The 13,245-nt window shown below is 43.2% G+C and overlaps 6 protein-coding genes across 6 annotated transcripts; all 6 read right to left on the bottom strand.

The window, feature by feature from the left end:
* Positions 1–233: 233 nt before the first annotated feature.
* GLAREA_13062 (uncharacterized protein) lies at positions 234–1,750 on the bottom strand (the record flags this gene model as incomplete). Its single annotated transcript, XM_008084541.1, has 2 exons — positions 234–1,324; positions 1,387–1,750. The coding sequence occupies 2 exons, from the start codon at positions 1,748–1,750 to the stop codon at positions 234–236; spliced, it is 1,455 nt and encodes a 484-aa protein (XP_008082732.1).
* A 765-nt stretch (positions 1,751–2,515) lies between these two features.
* GLAREA_13061 (uncharacterized protein) lies at positions 2,516–3,162 on the bottom strand (the record flags this gene model as incomplete). The annotated part of the gene is made up of 2 exons (XM_008084540.1): positions 2,516–2,680; positions 3,148–3,162. 2 exons carry the CDS (start codon positions 3,160–3,162, stop codon positions 2,516–2,518), a joined length of 180 nt encoding a protein of 59 aa, XP_008082731.1.
* Positions 3,163–4,832: 1,670 nt separating this feature from the next.
* Positions 4,833–5,946, bottom strand: GLAREA_13060 (NAD(P)-binding Rossmann-fold containing protein; the record flags this gene model as incomplete). Its single annotated transcript, XM_008084539.1, has 2 exons — positions 4,833–4,956; positions 5,042–5,946. The coding sequence occupies 2 exons, from the start codon at positions 5,944–5,946 to the stop codon at positions 4,833–4,835; spliced, it is 1,029 nt and encodes a 342-aa protein (XP_008082730.1).
* A 382-nt stretch (positions 5,947–6,328) lies between these two features.
* On the bottom strand, positions 6,329–8,455 carry GLAREA_13059 (Zn2/Cys6 DNA-binding protein; the record flags this gene model as incomplete). The annotated part of the gene is made up of 1 exon (XM_008084538.1): positions 6,329–8,455. The coding sequence occupies one exon, from the start codon at positions 8,453–8,455 to the stop codon at positions 6,329–6,331; it is 2,127 nt and encodes a 708-aa protein (XP_008082729.1).
* A 1,951-nt stretch (positions 8,456–10,406) lies between these two features.
* On the bottom strand, positions 10,407–10,696 carry GLAREA_13058 ((Trans)glycosidase; the record flags this gene model as incomplete). Its single annotated transcript, XM_008084537.1, has 2 exons — positions 10,407–10,525; positions 10,585–10,696. The coding sequence occupies 2 exons, from the start codon at positions 10,694–10,696 to the stop codon at positions 10,407–10,409; spliced, it is 231 nt and encodes a 76-aa protein (XP_008082728.1).
* A 1,354-nt stretch (positions 10,697–12,050) lies between these two features.
* Positions 12,051–13,180, bottom strand: GLAREA_13057 (uncharacterized protein; the record flags this gene model as incomplete). Its single annotated transcript, XM_008084536.1, has 3 exons — positions 12,051–12,624; positions 12,893–13,069; positions 13,119–13,180. 3 exons carry the CDS (start codon positions 13,178–13,180, stop codon positions 12,051–12,053), a joined length of 813 nt encoding a protein of 270 aa, XP_008082727.1.
* Between the last annotated feature and the right edge of the window lie 65 nt (positions 13,181–13,245).

Below are 13,245 nucleotides of genomic sequence, written 5' to 3'. Positions count from 1 at the left end.
TAACCCTAACCCTAACCCTAACCCTAGATTAAAAACTAGAGATATTAATTAGAAGTAGACTTATTAATATTTAGTATACTCTTTATTTATTTAACTTATCTTATATATACTCGCAGCTATTTAATTAATTATCTAATCCTACTATTATCTAAACCTTAGATACTCGTATTACTATAAACGTGTTTAAAATAGGCCTTATAAACTTATATTAAGTAGCTTCGCACCGCAGCTCATTACCCAAAATCATCATCATCGAATCCGTCTCTGATTTCTACGCCCATCATTTCCAGCTCTTCCCTCGCTGGTCTGTTCCTGTCATATTCTGGCCGTTGTGCGATGTATCCTTTCGGCCTTTGATGTTTCAGTGCTTCCCACCGAAGCTTTTCGATACGGAATTGTTCTGAGTAAATATCGTGAGATTCACTGATCTCAAAGCTGGTAGGAGAGTGTGGATTATTCGCTGTTTCAATCTCAGAGCCCGGAATTTTTGGCTGATTGTCATTATCTTCGTCAAGTGTTGGCAGAGTAGAGTTGAACGAAGGCAGAGTGTTCGAAATTTGGTAGGTTCGGTTGCGCTTGGCTTCATTGTACTCAATATCACATTCATCCAGATCAGCCACAGCTCTAGATCGTTTTGTAGGGCTTATGCTACGGGAAGCCGTCGCTCTCTTTGCCAGTGAAAGCGCATTTGTGTTGACCTCCTCTACCACTCGCTCGCCCGCATTACCCCTCAGTCGAACGACGAGTCGACTTCTGCCTGGTCTGCTCAGAAATCCCGAAAGGGAAGGAAATATGGCCCACGCGAACCTCGAATACAAGAATTCCAAACTGCATTGGGGAATGCTGACACGCGTGTTGTGGTATAATTGCCCAATATCGGTGGTTGGTTCCAGCATATGCACGACAAGGTCGTCGGGGCCCTTGGGAAAGAAGACGAATTTGCGCTGATCGAAGGCCGTATGCAGATCCGATCGAAGAAGGACTGCATTGCTGAGGTCTCTCAGTAGGTTTTCAGAGTCCAATGTCAAGTCGTTATTCCACATTGTCATAGAATTCGTCAAAAACCATTGTCTTTCGTGTTCGGGAACCAAATGTGCAACTTCGGTGCCACTTTCGAATGCTGTCACTCGACAAGTGAGGTCGCGCTGGCGTATCGCTGCTGTCAAGGTTGACTGCGCAGAAGTATTTGTAACGGTGTCCTGGGAGCCGGCACAGCGAGTAAAAACCTCATGTGCAACTTGTGGAAATTGCCAGTCCTGAAAGTTCGTCACGATATGCCAGCGGTAGGGTGTTCGGGACTCGTTGGGAGGAGGTGATGGAGATTCTGCAGAGTGGAATTACCAAATCAGCAAGTATCATTCTGGAGAGGGATGGTATTCAATATACCAGAAGGGTAGGGAACATAGAAGTAATAGTCTGCGTCTGCGGCTGGTAGGATATCGTCCCAAGCAGCATCGATGCGCTCGCCATGTTCATCATTGCAGGTTCTGCTGAAGTAACCATCGATGCGATTGTCTGCGAAGATTGAACAAGCACAGTGTGCTAAACCATGGTGAATTCCACCATCAGCATGATCCCAAGCATACAGAGTGAAGAGGAGGTTGTCATTATGCGCATATGCTGGATGCCGGAAATTGATTCGATATTTCCGCCGTGGACTTGGTGCTTGGAGAAACTCGTAATGCGCGGGAAGGGGGCTAGGACGGAGAGTCGCAGTATCTCGAATTTCGATAGATGTGAAGGCAGACATGTTAGCGCACAGGTAGATGATAGATGTTCACGAGAGCTGTAAGCCGTGGCTCTGTTCGTTGTTATCGTGCTTATCGTGATGCCCAATGAACATGGGTTGGCCTGGAAACCATAGCGGGGAGCGTCGAACAGACCCACCACTCGTGGGCCTTTGACAAAAACATTAAGCATCACCGAGTATTAATTACTTGAACCTACTGTAATGTTTATTACGATGATTAAACCGCAGATATGCTAGATTACAAAACGTTCCACTATACTTGTGGAAGTAACTCGATTGAGGCAGCAAAGTTGCGCTCCACCTTAAAATCACGTGGTACAACGTGATGGTGATTACGTAATGAAATCTCGAACCGCACCTGCAGTGAACCACAGTGAACTGCCAACGAGTAGTCCTGCCCTTACTATCTCTTTCTTCCCTTAGCGCAAGTTTTGATTCCTACATCAAAAATAGATTCACAGTTTATATAGCACCTGTAACACCACTTTCGAATCAGTTCGCAGAACGATACGATGCCCTAATCATCTAGCCAAGAGAAGGAAAAGCGAATGCGCGAATATTCCGAGTCTATTGAGAAGTAATTCACCGAAGCTGTCAACGGAAGAGTTAGCAGAAAGCCTTCGAGTATATATATCAGAACATCCTTTACGTAGAAACATGTAAGTTCTTCCTACTATGAAATAGATAAGAGATCCGGTGAACACTCTAGCACGCTTATACAACGAACTAGCTTTAAACATCCTAGAACGCTACTATAGTAAAAGCTTAATCTAGAACCTTCTTCCGTTTCTTGGTAGCGTCGCCATTAGACATATTCGAGACTTCTTCCATCTCTTCGGAAAATGAGCCCTCACCCGCGACACCAGGAGATGATGTTCCCTGTTTGGATGGACTGGCCACGCCACCCGAGGTTCCTACTTCTTTCCCGACCTTTGGCAAAAGATTAGAAACTACCCTTATACTTCATCCGCCGCCGCCGGGATGTTCTCTAGATACTTGTAAGCTGCCGTGTATAAAGGCCTCAATTAGGATGTCGAAGTTACTCTAGTCTCTGTTCGGGTTTGCCGAGAAACTTAGTAATTCTATGCCAAAGACGGCAAAATTCGGAATGTCATTAATGCAAAAAATCAAGCCAGGATGAGGCGTGGACCCACTTTGAAAGATGCAAATAACTCAAAGAGTATAATTGCATTATCCTGCTCCAGAACTGCCAGAGGATCATATGTTGGAGATAGGCGGTTGCTTTGCAGAACTGTAGGACAATGTAATGGCTTTCGAGAAGACTTCTACGATGGCTTGCCCGCATCCTCGACATTAGCTGCCGTAAATCTAAATCCCCAATAATCGCAGAAATCAACAATGGAGCACTGAACGCCACCCGTCGCTACAATTCATACTCCTTCTTGAGTCATTGATGCCGAATACTCTTTGCAAAATTCCTCAAGTTTGGTAATTGATTTGGGTGGTGTTCTCGTCGAGATCGTGGCCGTAGAGACACATTCCGGCTTCCAGACGGAGAATGTCGTGTGCGCCGAGGCATTCTCTTTCGCTTCGGAATTGGCAGTTGAGGCATCGGGCTTAGGCTGAGGTTTGTCAAAGTAGTGGAACTAGATACTGTGACGCGTAATGTTACAGTAAACCATCTGTCAACGAGGAAGAACCTCAGAAGCTTTAATCTGTAAGTTTTAGTCTTTCTAACTTCTGCTGACTCAATGTCTAGTTCGCCTACAGTCTTGACTTCATCATTTCCGCTACGCTCTACCAGGAAATTGATCGCTTGAATGCCGCGAAGCGAATATAGAACCAACCTGGAAAGTGCGAGAAGCGAGACACATAGTAATTTAAAGCACGTTTTGACGTCTTTTCTACATTTCCACGCGAGCTGTCACATTACGACATCCCAGAAATAGAACCTTGTAAAAATGCATTAGCACTTGAAATTAACGAATGTTGGAATCTTGTACATAATTTTCTACTCAATAGCTCCAATTCGGTTACTACTTCCTTCTACCTCCCCTTTAGAGGTTATTACAGTGATTAGCAACTTCCGAAATACTTAGTGAGGCCAATATGCGACAACGACGTCAATATAGCTTACATCAAAATCGGATTTCTCGATCGCTTAGCAATTTATTAGACGAAGCGGCTTGAAAATGTGGAATTGTAAATAGTTAGACAAACATCTATCTTAAAAGAAAAGTAGCTCTAGAGAACAGTTCTTATTCTTTCATAAGCTTCTACAAATATCCTTCTCTCAAAATATTAAGGTAGCTTTTCAGGTCACCTGTGACTGCCGATTTATATTCAATATCCGGCATAGGTATCGCTCTAAGATCCACATCCTTAACACACTCGTCCTTGAGTTCTAGTGCCGATCAAGAGACACAGGCAGAAAGTAGTTTGCAGAACAAGAATTGTGTATGCGTAGGGACTTCCCTTTTCTTTTCCGTAGATTGAGATCGTACTGTACAACATTACTTCTACGACGGTAATGCCTACACAATTACTTCAACTTATCATGACGGCCAACTAAAGATGCACACAACTCACCCCACACAAGCAGAAGGTCCTGGAGACTTTACCGAATACTACATGACTCAGATCAAAGCCACCACCCATACCATAGATAGCCTTGCGGCCCCTTTAATTAAACGTGTACTGTGGCCAAACAGTAAAGTGGAAACGGCGACGACCTACCTTCGAAGTGGCGACAGCTTGCATGTGGGGTAACATGGCGATCTCTATTTTAAGTTATATATTCCCATCATGTTCTAAAGTTGACTCTTGCAAACGGCACCCATATTCATGAAAGTTAGTCTTGCTTGATTCTTGAATACATTCTAGTCAATAGTGTGGAGGAAAGAATCCGATTGAATTTTTTTCAAATTTATGTTTATGCAGAACGAATGACTCTGTTCAAATGGCATTGTAGTTACCACTAGATATCGGAAAGACTCAACCCTCTTCAACTTCGTTAACTCCTACACTAGAAACTGCTTTTATAAGGTATAGCTCTATTTCTATTTAGATATTCATCATATAGGCTGCCTATTTTGTCTCATTTTCATCGTACCGAACGCTTTCATGATTTCTTTCCAACCAAATACTTCACAGCAGGTACTTTTCCACTCAATTCCTCGATAATTTCTATCCACACGCTTTGCTGGAGTATCTTCCCCTCCTCACTTGTCACGAGTGTCCCGGGCCTGTATGAAACGGTCAGCAATAATCACAGTCACAACTAACGCCAAACAACTCTTTGCCCCTTCCTCCACCAGATCGGTGACTTACATTGCAATCTCTTTAACCCTAAACCAACCCCCATGCCCCTCCAATCCCACAGCCACAGCCAAAACATAAGTCCTCGCCCCCTCCTCACTACTCTTGCAAAACAGACCCTCATAGATCCCCATTCCAATCCTCCCGGCCCAATCACTCTTCATATCCCTCATCAGCTCTGATCGACAAGCCCCCGGACAAGTAGCCGTCACAATAACCTCCGGATTTCCATTCTCATCCTCTACCAGGGCTGCGATAGCTTGCGTGATATACATAGCGAATAATTTCGACCTTGCATTCTGCAGCAAGCCATCCCATTGCTCCATATGATCAGGCAATGCATTAACAGCGTGTAGGATACTACCGCCATATTTGGTAGGATCAGGCAAATCACTCGGTTCAAGCCAGCGATGTGCTTCGGAGGTGACAATGATCAAATGCGCCAGCTCTTCTCCAGACACAGCAGTCTTCAGCTTTGGCAACAACAACAAACTCAACAAAGCTGTTCCAACCACGTTCACCTGCAGCGCTGACTCCCAGCCTTCCTCTCCTATGGTATAGTTTTTCGGCGCAACGCCCGCATTTAGCACCACAACATCCAATCTCTCCAGCCCCTCCGCACGCTTGGCAAAGGTCTGAATACTGGCGTAAGATTTCATATCCAGTTCCCAGAATTCTGCGACGCCGGAGCGTTTGGTACGATCTTCGATGGCGCGGACTGCAAGATTGCCTTTCGAAATGTTTCGAACCCCAAGGATAATTTTGGCGGCGTCCAAGGATGCGAATTTAAAAGCGGCTTCCAAACCGAGACCAGTGGAGGCGCCTGTGATAAGGATTGTTTTGCCGGTGAAGAGTTGGGTTGGTTGAGGGACGCCGAACAGTTTTGAGGGGATGAAGGGAAGGAGGTTAGGCTTCATTTTTATGGGAGGATTATTCTGAGGAAGAAGTAGAGAAGGGGATTATAAAATGAAAATTGGAGTTTGAGTTTGGATGATACTGTTGGTTGTTGAGGTGAGAAATATGTGAGTACTTAAGGTCGGCTGAGGGAGTGGTAGTGGCGGACGAATCTTCGATTTTATCAATTCGACCGGGCCAACCACCACTCATGATTCTTTGTCCCGACTGGCACCCCAAATGATTATGAATATAGTACCCCTCTAATTTTCGCTAGCAATGGCCTCTAATGCTTGCACATTGCGTAAAAACCATCCCATAAATAAATCTGCCACAGACAGATTGGTCAGCTTGTCAATAGAATCATAACAGAGCTGGCATACATTATAGCGCGGTCATGTTCTATCAGCCTAGTAGAGCACAATGAGATAATGTATCCCACCCGTCACAAAGATCGAAATTTATATCTGCCATCCAATCCAACCCTGACGGGTCTTCAAGTGGTACGACACAGCTGTCGAATAAGACAAGACTGTCCCCCGCCGTGTCCCACAACGACGTGTGTTCCTGCGCGATCGGCAAAGCTTCCGTGTTGAGAGAAGATAACAAATGCCCCCTCGACTGAAGCTTCTTCTTGATTGAAATCTTGCCAAAGTACGGAATCGACGCTTCGTATATATCATCACCACTCTGAGCGTCATTGAAGTTCACTAAATCCTCCAAGATCTTCGCAGCCTGCGCAGCAACATTGTTATGCCACTTGGAGGCAATCCGTGTGAAACACTCAGTAATATTATTTATGATCCTCCAATCGCCATCTCTCTGTCCGCCCTCCAACCTCTCAAACGGTCTCCCATAATCGAGAAGATCCAAAACAAGAACCAAAGCAGCAGTAAAAACTTGAAAATCAGCAACGTAACAAACATGAAACAAAGGCCTGTCATCATCCCGCATAACAAGATAAAGCATAATCATCTCTCTAGACGCATCCAAGATCGCCGTTCTGCTACGTTCATAGCAAGGATGTGTGCCTACGTGCAGCACAAAGGGGAGATAAAGTAGCTTTTTCACGTTCGAGAACGCGAATTTAGCGGCGGTCATGTCTGTGATAGCTTCTAGTGACATCTGAGAGTTTGGCATTGTCTCCCACCAACCTTCAGGCATTGACATCCTGGCTGTTTCGAGTTTCTGCTCTATGAGAAGAGTAATTTGAGGGTCTGGAGCTCTATTGCTTGTTGTGATATTGTGATCTCGTTGGCTGATGCATCCGGCAATGACGCTGATCCGAAGCAATAATTGCTCACCACAAGGTTTCGTACGTAGCTCACTCTCATAGCTCTCCAAATCAAACTGCTCATCCGAAACTGAGTGAGATAATCCAAAAATAAGTGATAAATATCGCTCTCCTTGCCAGATCTGGAGCCATAAACCACGTTTGCGAGTCGATATACGATCGCTTGAAGTGGCAGATTGGCGATGTAGTCCCAGGAGATGAGCGATACTGACAGCGCGTCGAAAAACCAGCCAGGCTTTGAGTGGCTTGCCGATGTTGATGTATAACCGCGTTTGGACCATCATACATTCTAACCCTTCGACAGTACAGGCGGAGTTTTCGTCAGATGCTAGAAAGCTTTCTACCGGATTAAGATAGTGCTTTTCCAATTCTGATGAGGATGTTGGCAGACGTGCCAGACTCCAGTTTGTCTCTAGAGGAAGTTGCTGGATATTCAGCGAAATGCACAGAACAAGTTTCGCGATATTAGTGGGGATTGGAGACTGCGCTGCTTGGAGAATTCGAAGAAGGATGCTGTCCGCTTTTGGATTTCCAGTACTGTCAAGGTCGTCCCATGCTACGTCAGGGAATGCTTTTTGCCATATCCTCCAGCCTGACTGGCCAGCTCCAAGGATCAACTTGAGGTCAGATGAGCTTGGTATAAGTGCTCTCAGCTCCGTGGTTGCTGAAGCTTGAATACAATCAGCCTTGCCTTCTTCGGCGGATGAAAGTACGAAGGCGCTTCCCACTTCACTGAGAAGTTGAAAACGACCATCGATAAAGGTCATCACAGGGCCCTTGGGGAGTGGGCTGTCGTAATCCGTAACAGGATATTCCTTCGACCTCGCTTCCGATAACAAAAGCTCAGCAGACATCTTGCTGTTAGCAGAAGCTGTACCACTTGTCAACCCATCCTGCACCTTCGCAAGAGCCGCAATCGCACGCTGCTCTTCCTTTGTACAACCAGTATCCTCGTCTTTTTCTGTCAGTCTCTGCAGTACCTGGCCGACAAGGACTTCAAGTTCTGCATCCCTTTTCTGGCTTGTCGTTCTCTTCCTCCCAACTTCAGCCAATGTGTCTCCGGATTGCTGATCGACACAATTCAGATTTCGGGAAAGGCATCCTTCACATGCTTGATCACCTGCACTATATTTGCAACGAGCTTTGCGATTCCGACAAGGCAGACAGCTGTGAGTTCCTTTGCGCAGTTTCTTTCTAGGTAGTTGTCCGTCGTGGCGGTATGCCAAACCTGGAGCCATGGTTCTCAAGCACTCGTGCTAGATCCTCGTTATACGTCCAGCTATTTGCGTTTGGAGGTACTAAATACGACTTCGTTAAAGGGAAAGGGTCGTGGTCCGAACAAACTTTTATAGTAGTCGGACTTAAGATTGTCCGTTTAGCTACTATAGGTGACGTATTTTTTGTGGCCCATGCTACCCCGGTCAGGGGTAGAAATATCAAAATCGTTAAAAATCTTAAAATAACTAGAATTATACTTAAATATTATAAATTAAATTAATTACTAACTAAAGTAATATTTAAATATATAAAATATAATTCTATAAATAAGAGTATTGTCACGAGCAGCGTCGGCCTCGGCGTCGTGATACTCCTAGGACCAAAGGTCCTGGGATTAGGCGAGGTCACGGGAATCGAGTAGTTCCTGGGATCGCCGTCTAATGGCTTAATTTAGTTAATATTAGTAATGATTATGTTAGCGGATAGGCCCCGGTTTAGGGTGCCGTTACGTGATAATAGAAGTTCGACAAGTTCGCTAGGCGAACCTATCGAACCGGCTAGGAGTTCGACGAGTTCGACTAGCGAACCTATCGAACTTAAGGAAAGGAAGTTCTATATAATAATTAAGATTTCCTTAGATAGGAGCTTCGTACTTAACTTACTATAGTAATAGTATATTATCTGTTTAACTTACTCTTATTATAACGAATATACCTTCGAGTATATAACCTAATAATCTTGTGCGTACTTACTTATATACTAACCCGACGAAACCTCTGTCTATAGTATATAGGACATTAGAATTGTTATAAGTATATAATATTCTAAAGTAAAGCTAATTCTAAAGACTAGTAGTCTTTTTATTATAAGTAGTGTCGTCCTAGGTATTAGTATACTTCTAGGACTAAGAGTCCTAGAATTAGCCGAAGTTATAGAAACTAAGTAGTTTCTAGGACCGCCGTCTAATAGCTTTAATTAGTTAATAGTAGTAATATTTAAATTAGTAGAAAGACCTTAGTTTTAGATAGAGTTACGTAATAGAGTCTAGGCTTAATAGAAGTCTATAGTTTTAGAGGACTCTAGACTCTATAGAGTAGAAGACTCTAGACTGTAGTAAGATTCTAACTTCTAGCTTCTAGAAGTATAGAGGTTCTATATAATAATTATAATTTCCTTAGATAGAAGCTTTATACTTAACTTACTATAGTAATAGTATATTATCTATTTAACTTATACTTATTATAATAAATATACCTCTAAGTATATAACCTAATAATCTTATATATACTTATTTATATACTAACCCGACAAAACTCTAGTCTACTATATATAGAGTAAATATATCGTTATACTTTTTAAACCTTTTAAAGTTATTAAAAAAGACTTCTAGATCTACTTTCTTAAGAATTACTTCTCTAATAACTTAATTACTTTATTTAAACTCTACTACTCTTTTGTAATTATTAAATAAATAGTAACTTTTATAAATATTTATATTTAAGAGTCTTAAGATTTTACTACTTTATATTTTTAAGTAAATAATTAGATTTTAACTACTATAAGTAAAATATATTAATATCTTATAATTTAAATATATACTACTATTTATATAGAAAGATTCTATTCTAAGTATTCTAGTTACAATAACTATAACTAATATTAATTCTCTACTAAGAATATATAACAGATGTAGTACCCGTATAAATAGTATTAACAAAGGGCCACAGGTATAGCTCGTACATCGTTTTATTATTAATATTAGTCGAGAGTAATTCAATGGTTTGACTGTAATTCGAAAGGCCAAATGATGGCAGCCCATCGGCACCGCCAATTCCTCCCGAGGCAGCACCTGACTTGCTACCGTTGCGCGTGTTAGTAGATATGCATTGTGTGTTCAAAAGCAAGCCCCTTTCTTGCTTCTCTAGTTCGCTAGGATACACAACGCTTTTAACCGTTGACTAAGAACAAAACTCACATAGCATTGCGATTTGTTTCTTGCTCATTGGCAATGAAATGTTTCACTGATGCGATGACGCCAGTACCCTGAATGCCCTTGACCATATCATACGCGAGACTACTAGCAAGATCTGCTACACAAGGTTCACTTAGTATCAACAGGTGTTCGAGGCAAGGTCCCTAAATCACTCACGATCATTACTGAAGCCTTCCCAATTCCTGCCGCCTTGGGCTACTCTTCCAAGTGCTCCGACCACTGGACCTAGCATTACGTTGACTCCTTTCCTTCGGAACTCTGCGGACATGTGTGTGGCACGGCGAAAGGCTGAGTCTTTGTTCCAACTCGCGCCAACATGAATTCCAGAAGCTTAAGCATTGACAAAGTTTGTTGATCTTTACCCTTGACCTGCGTCTAAGAGACAAAGCCCATTCCATCCGAGACGGGGCACAGTACCTATGATACCGAAGCAGCCATTGATGCGTGGATTTCCTACTATAATATTTGTGCGCTCTTCGAGTGTCATTTTGGATACCATTGCTACTGCTTTATGGGTCTTCTGCCAGGAAGACGCCCCGGCATTTCCGCTATTCATATTTAGTGGTACGAATGTTGGATTGATAATTACCCACGTGACGGAAGAGAGGAGGGCGATTGGCTATAGAAATAGCTGTCTTCGGTGATGTTATACTCGAAGGTTTCGCCGTTCGCCGTTCACCCCAGCATAGGACTTCAACATGGCATACGCTAAGAGGAATAGAGTAAAGAATTTCATGTTTAATTAGGAATTTGAAGTCAATGGAGAAAGATCGCATGCTGCGAAGGAGACCTTATAATGCCACGGACGAATGCAAAATCCGTGTGAAGAGGCACATAAGTCTTACCTATATCGATACGAGATGGCAAAGTTTTTGAATTGCAGATTTCGTGAAAGTAATCCGACACATCGTACGATAACGAAATGCCGATATTGGAATCATTTCATAATAGGATATCTAGACACAAATCCGACTAGTGTGTATAGGTCGTCGAATCTGGCTGCGATTAGAGGGCTGAGTTTTACTCTATCATTCACAATTTGACTGTACGACTAGTACGCATTTGACGATAGAAACATAAATGTCTAGATAAAAGTATAGGAGGCGCAAGTCTATATCAGCTTGTTGAGAATATCTTAAGATTAAGCAAGGAGAGGAAATAAAGTAATCTGAACGGGAAAGGCCAATGTTGAGATAATATTGAAGCTTTAGTCTACTCAAACATTGTGCTTTGTTGGAAATAAATTAAATATAAATCCAAGTAGCTATTTTGTAAAGTGATATACCCTTTTGACAAGTGTACGACTAGAACAAGCTAATATCTACAACTTATCTAAATAGACTTATAGCTATTTAAAAATCGTCTGCTTCTTCAAAAACAGAATATGCAGTACACTCTGCGATCATAGTTCTACAAGAAACTGTAACCGCAATTGGGAACCCAGCATAATCTAGTGCCTCGCTCGGCATAATCACAAATACACCGCTCCGAGTCTCATCGCCGTTTAAAACTCTACCCGTCTTGAGCAAACCCTCTTTATTTACAATCTCTTTCTCCTGCGCACACAAGATTCCCGTGAAAGTCGCTTTGGGATCTACACTCTTGGAAAGGGCCTGGAACCCCTAGCCTAGCAAAAGGAGTTTCCCATCGCCTTGGTGAATTAGTATCCCTGCACCTAGACTTAGTTTACCACAGACGAAGGAACGCTCGACGGTCACTTTGAACTCGCCGAAAGTGCTTCCCCATTTCGGCTCATCGACTATAATTTCAAGCTCATCAGAGAAGAAGCCCATGATATCCTCTGGCCGGTTGGCTTGTACATCCAGAATGTGCTCACTCATTGAGTTGAGCAATCTATAATGTTTGGTAATAGGAGATTCTTCCGCTTCAAGCGAATCTATGCCGAATGGTGATGTGCCTATTCCCAAATATGTTCCGATCGCGAGCCAGACCCGTCGGGCACCTTGATCATCGTGTCTCTGCTCAGGAATGAACAGTGGCTGGTCGCCATGCTGGTACTTCTCACACACCTTCTCATGGTCATTAAAATACAGGTCGGGTGCGATAAAGTCGAATGAAGAGGTGTTGTATTTCCAGATGTCAAAAGCGTGGGGTACGGCTCCCCTCGAAGGATAATCGCCTGGCTTGGACCCGCCACCGATAATTGGAGACAGGCCCCTGATGTCGAGACGCGCGCTGGAGTCGTAATTGAGCCAAACATTTGTCGGGGGAGGTCAAGTGCTAGAAAACCCTAAATAAACACGACTTGAAATTAGACAGTTATCTTCGTTACTGCTAGGATTTTGTGTGTAATAGTACGCAGTGGATAATAACAAGAATGTTTAAGACAGTATTTTCTGCATTGCACATACGTACCGGATCGCGTGTGGTGTCACTATTTTGCAATCGCGTCAAAAAAATAGCGTGATAGTGAATAGGATAGACGGAGTGAATGACGTCGAACCAGTCATCTATGATGTGTCTGATGACAGTAGTAGGAGCAATTTTATCGAGTATTGACGAAACGATTATGGAGAAAGAGTGCGACACTACAGCTGCTAGAGTAGAAGTGCTGGCCGGAGAGGGAAAATCATCTCCTCGTGAAGACACCATGCCGGCCTCCGCTAAAGCCAGTACATATCTGAACAATGATTAACAATGACTCGCTATTTGCCTCCTTCTAAACATACCGATTCCGGGGACCCCTCTTCTTCCGGGGTCTGTTGTGAGTACATGGTACCTGCACCTCCATGCATGTCTCACATTTTTGGCCGATATGAATGCACTATTGCTGATTTAGCGCATGTAATCAATCAG

Source organism: Glarea lozoyensis (assembly GCF_000409485.1).
Source record: "Glarea lozoyensis ATCC 20868 chromosome Unknown GLAREA20, whole genome shotgun sequence".
NCBI classification, from domain to species: domain Eukaryota; kingdom Fungi; phylum Ascomycota; class Leotiomycetes; order Helotiales; family Helotiaceae; genus Glarea; species Glarea lozoyensis.
Note: the sequence above shows the minus strand (reverse complement) of the source record. Positions and strands in the feature narration are given on the sequence as shown.